At 45.2% G+C, this 5,438-nt stretch overlaps 2 protein-coding genes across 3 annotated transcripts in view; one reads left to right on the top strand and one right to left on the bottom strand.

Moving 5' to 3' along the window:
- zbtb3 (zinc finger and BTB domain containing 3) overlaps positions 1–5,034 on the top strand; it is a 6,770-nt gene extending 1,736 nt beyond the window's left edge. For both annotated transcript variants that reach the window (XM_031862550.1, XM_031862549.1), the window contains 2 exons: positions 1,028–1,866; positions 1,950–5,034. In XM_031862550.1, the coding sequence (XP_031718410.1) occupies positions 1,031–1,866; positions 1,950–2,988 (1,875 nt within the window). In that variant the 5' untranslated portion in view covers positions 1,028–1,030 and the 3' untranslated portion in view covers positions 2,989–5,034. The remainder of the gene's footprint in view (positions 1–1,027; positions 1,867–1,949) is intronic.
- Positions 3,990–5,438, bottom strand: part of rnaseh2c (ribonuclease H2, subunit C) — a 2,866-nt gene continuing 1,417 nt past the window's right edge. Inside the window, exons 4-5 of the mRNA XM_031862558.1 lie at positions 5,267–5,386; positions 3,990–4,744 (exon numbers count right to left, since the gene is read on the bottom strand). Of these exons, the coding sequence (XP_031718418.1) occupies positions 4,721–4,744; positions 5,267–5,386 (144 nt within the window). The 3' untranslated portion in view covers positions 3,990–4,720. The remainder of the gene's footprint in view (positions 4,745–5,266; positions 5,387–5,438) is intronic.

Raw genomic sequence — 5,438 nt, 5'->3', positions numbered from 1 at the left:
ATCACACTAATTAACATTCACACAGTTACAGGAGCAATTTTGGGGTTAAGTGTCTTGCTCAAGGACACATTGACATGCGACTGGCGGAGCCGGAAATCAAACCGGCTCCTCTGATTGAAGGACGACCCCCTGCTCTCCACTTAGCCACAGTCGCCCCAAATTTGTTCAGTGGACAAATACAAGCGATCAAATATTAAGGTAAACTGCTGTGGATAAAACATATGCCTGGGTCCAGACCTTTGAATCGGCCCACTTGTCTGATATAACGGTAATAGTGCAACAGTGCTTCTAGCGTGACGGATGCTCGTTTATGACCTGTGTGCGGCTCTCAAGGATGGTCACACTCATGTACTCCGTAAGATTTGAATAGGTACTGTTACAACCAAGGCTGCAACATAAGGGAGACAAGACGAGTTAAAAGTAATAAATATACATTTATTTAAAGAACATATAACTAAACTAATAAACAAATAAGCAGCCGTGTCATCCAAAGAAGAGGGGGAGCCTTTATAGCTGGGACCAAACGAGGCTCAGGTGTTGCTCATCAGTGGCCGATTAACATCCTGAAAGACAAACAGACAGCAAAGAGGACACAGACCCCTAGTGGAAGGGAGGCGTCGTCACAGTGCCCAGTAGTGACAACATGAGTTCTCCTTAAATTCCTCTCAAATGCCAGATTGTTGTTCAGTCGGGCATATACGGTACCCCATGATAATGGGACTGTTTCTTCCTTCATCTAAGAAGGAAAAAACAACAACTATAACCAAAACTATCTACACGGTATGCATTTTTTGGTAATTTAGATAAACTGACCCTTTATGGATGTTTCCCCAAGAGAGACGACTGAATGTTAAATTAATTATTTTCTCAAGAAATCACAAGAGAACTACTTAAAAAAAAAAATACTTTTCAAGATACTTTATGCCGCTCACCACAGAGCCGTCTGTAGTGATTTATTTCAGTGACAGCAGCATTGTCTCTTTGTGTCTCTGCTTTCTTTCATTTTGATTTCCTCTGTTCTGTTCAGGTGATGGAGTTCCCTCAGCATTCCCAGCAGCTGCTGTCAGCTCTGCGTTCCCAGCGCCAGCGGGGCTTCCTCTGTGACTGCTCCATCGTGGTGGGCTCATCCCGGTTCCTGGCTCACAGGGCTGTTCTGGCTTCCTGCTCGCCTTTCTTCCACATGTTCTACTCAGACTCTCCAGGGGTCCTCGCTGGAAACGGCACCGGCAGCAGCTCCGTCACACTCGACAGCGACATTGTCACGTCCGCTGCGTTTGCCTTGCTCTTGGACTTTGTCTACGAAGGCGTGCTGCAGCTGGGCGAGTCTCCGCCAGTGGAGGACATATTGGCGGCTGCAAGCTTCCTGCACATGAACGAAGTGGTGAGAGTCTGCAAGAGACGGCTGCAGAGACGAGGGCCTCTCGCTGAGGCCGACAGCACTCGCTCTGAAGAGGGCGCTGGTGCGAGGAGGGCAACGGAGACGGGGAGGGAGGGTGGGGGTGACGGTGCCGCTGAGCCTGCGGTGGCCATGGCAGGTGATCTCATGAATCCAGTCGCCATCGCAGCACCATTCCCGTCAGTATCCATCATGACGGGGAAAAGTCAGTTGGGGTCTGTGAAGTCTGAACGGAGGACAGGTGGGGGGTCGTCAGAAGCACGACTTCATACTCCTCTGAGCCCTGACCTCGCTGATACCACGCAGCCAGGCATGGACGCCGCTCCTCTGCCTCCAGGCGGAGAGCGGGTGCCGGGCGTCATCACAGGCCGGTCGGCCCCGGTTGCAGGAGGTCATGCCAGGCTGGGGACTGGAGGTCATGGAGAGGTGTCGGCACTCTGCAGCCCTTGCAGCACCACTGAGACATACAGGTACGGGTTTGATTTGTATTTCTAGACTGTGATTTGTTGTTACTAAGAAGCTGTTTAGAGTATATCTTTCTTTCTTTCCCTAGTTACTGCAGTAACCAGCAGCCCTCCTCCTCTTCTTCCTCCCTGGTGCCAGTGAGTCAGGCTAGTGGTCGGTCAGTGGTTGCTTATTCCCAGTCAGGATCCGCCCTCTCCCCTAGCCCACAGCAGGACGTACCCCGACTGACACGTCATGACTCTGTCAGGAATCCCTTCGACGCTGGCCACGGAGGGACAAAAGGTGCAGGACAACAGACGGTCACGTTATTCCAAGCATCAGCACGAACCTCACAAAACCCAACGCACTCAGTGCCACAGATCCGAATACAGAACGCCGTGTCGCTCCAATGCCAAAGCTTGGACTTCCACTCTGCTCCTCAGACCCAAACCCTTAAGGGGCCTGAGGGGAATATGACAGCTTCGCCCACCACTAGAATTGAAAGATCTCACCCTCCTATGGGCAGAGTGAGGACAGAGTACAATGACGGAGAGAATTTGAAAGTCAAAGTGGAGGCCATTGTTATATCTGACGAAGAGCTGGAGGAGGAGAAAGAGGAAAGCAGAGAGAGAGAATCAGTGATGGAAGTAGACGATGAGTTTGAAGAAGAAGAGGAGCTGCACAGTCCTCAGTTTCTCTCTTCCCACCCACAGGGCATCTTACAAATGACCTCCCATTCAAATGACTACTCCTTCCCCCTCTCTCCCTCCTCTTCGTCCTCCGGTGCCGGCCCTTCCTCCCAGGACACTTCCTCCTTCGCCCACATTCCTCCGTCCACAGCTCAGCAGCATTCAGACCCTCCATCCTACTTCCAGGACTTCCAGGACTCAATGGGGAACTTTGTAGAGGACGTCCCCACGTGTGGAGTCTGCGGAAAGACTTTCTCGTGCACATATACACTAAGGCGCCACGCCATTGTGCACACGCGTGAACGTCCTTATGAGTGCCGCTACTGCTACCGGAGCTACACGCAATCAGGCGACCTGTACAGACACATACGGAAAGCTCACGACCACACGCTGCCCGCCAAACGCAGCAAGGCAGACATGGAGCCCTCCCTGCCACCACAACCACCACCTCTTAGCTAACACACACACACACACACACACTGTTGTATTTCTATACTCATGCACACATAATTCTTCATTTAAAATTACAAACAGACTACAACATGCAGAGATGAGCTGGTATTAAACAGCCATCTCAGTTGTTTTCAAAAGTGCCTTAACGGCGCACCATTTAATAATATTCGTCTCAAACATGACCCATATGAGATGAATGGTTGTGATTGGCCCAGAAGCATCTGCCAGAGCAAAAAAAAAACACGAGAGCTCGCAGATGTCTTTTTCCCCATGAGTGCAGAAATAGCAGAATTCACACACACACACACACACTCACAGAGTAAACACCAGCGAAGTGGCAGTGATACCACTAGTCATTCATCATACTAACACGCTTAATGTTCATGTGTGACTGTCTCCTTAGAACCCTCAAACTTATCGGATTTTTTGCTATTTTGCTACTCTTCAAAAATGTAGCAGAGATTTTACAATTTAGGTTTGTAATTTTTTAATACCTTCATCATTATTCATAAGTATAAAAATGATTTAAAACCTTTGTTGTACGACGATGTTCAAAAGAGTTTCAACAAGATATGTGACATCCTACACTTACTGTGTTATATTAACTCAAAATGCAAGTAAGGGAACGCTACTGTGTTCAGGATTTTATTAGTTACACAAATTGTAATTCGTATGACTGCCTTTTCAGTGTGTGACCAGCAAAATTTGACAGATTGTAAATGAAGTAGCGTTGTACTGTCTAGTGTTTTGTTTACAGGATGAAACTATCAAAGCAGATACCTGCACCAATTCTACAATTAGAATCAGAGTGTGCCATTTTATAACTTGTAATACAAGCTTTTTCTTGCATCAGTTTTAATGAAGCCACTTCATCAACAGCAGATGGATACAGTTTATTAAAGAGAATATTAACTGTGCCAAAAGGTCTTTTCTCTGTCTCCTGTAATCACTACAGTAGTAATTACTGCAGTAAGAAGTATTTGATTAGGAATAATTCCTAAGTGAGGTAGCTGACCCAGAAATGTCAGTGGCAGCCAAATAAACCGATTCATTTTATATGACCACCAATTTATACATTTCCAGGATTTACATGATTGTACTGTAAATTTGGTCAGATGATTTTAGCACTGTGGCTATCTTGTTGTTCTTATAATCTTGCCACATATTTCATTGACTTTGTTTAGCATTCTCAATCAGGGTCAATTCAAAGTAGTGAGGAATGGAAAACAGGTTTGATTGTTCAGCTACTCATGGTACGTGGTAGTATTGCAGTGGAAGTGAGAATGGAGTAAGTCAGGTTGGGGATCCACCCTTTGTGTGTTTGGCTTTTCTTATTGCCCATGTGACCTTACCCCCTGTAGTGTTTTTCCTGTAATGTGACGAACAGTAAGAGCACACACACAGTAATTATATTTTGTATACTCAGAAGGGACGGTTGAGTCAGTGATCATTTCATCCTCATGTCATGGTGTGCAAAATCTAAATGTTACTTTGTGAATAAACACTGTGTTCAAAAGAAACAAAGTGAACATGTTTCGATGAATCACATAATCGCACAGGTTGGTCAGTTTTTTTATTTCACTACAAAAGAACATACAAAAATATAAAACATCACGTCTATTACTCAGTAATTGTAACACAGTAACACTGAAGTCATTAGCATTTGTCTGACTGTAGCCAGTATTCAGCAAAATGTACGTTTCACTCGTGACCTCTGAGCAGAACGTTTTCTCTCTCCTCAGTCTTCTACTGTACCGTGGATCTGTGAAGAGACAACATATCATTGTCCACCTACAGATCTGTCTGTGTCCTTGTATTTCTGACCAAACTATTTTCTAATAAAATATTGTTGTCAATGAAGCTGCTTTTGACAGTATTTGTTAAACTGAAGAGAAACTATAAAAACATTGTTCCAACAGCACATGTACAACCCACACATCTATTTTTAAATGAATAATATTGTATCTATAAATCATACAGATTATTACACGTGGACTAGGTTGTGACAGGAAGACACGCTGAATTAAACTGTTATTAGGCTGTAGAATTAATTTTAACAACACTTATGTGACAGAAAATTATTTTACTTAAAATAATCGTTAGTAAATCGGTCTACTGAAGTAGCCTTTGTTGATCTCACAACAAACAAACAGTAGGCCAGGAAACCACAATTTTACTTAAACATGGAACCCCTCTGGGACATGGAATGAAGAAAAATAGAGCGTTAGTTTTGTCTTTGATCAAACATCCCTTTTTAAGTTTGCTACCAAACCAAAGAACTCACCGCCTCAGCTAACTCGGGCCAATCCATCGCCATCACGACTGTGTCGTCAGAGTTTGGAGGCGTCTCCAGGTTCCAGTAGGTCAGCTTGTCAAACACAGAGGAGACCCTCAAGGTCCTGTCCTGCACACACACACACACACACACACACACACACACACACACACACACACAC

This window comes from Anarrhichthys ocellatus, unplaced genomic scaffold, assembly GCF_004355925.1.
Source record: "Anarrhichthys ocellatus isolate YVR2014 unplaced genomic scaffold, GSC_Weel_1.0 scaffold27, whole genome shotgun sequence".
Classification (NCBI taxonomy): Eukaryota; Metazoa; Chordata; class Actinopteri; order Perciformes; family Anarhichadidae; genus Anarrhichthys; species Anarrhichthys ocellatus.
Note: the sequence above shows the minus strand (reverse complement) of the source record. Positions and strands in the feature narration are given on the sequence as shown.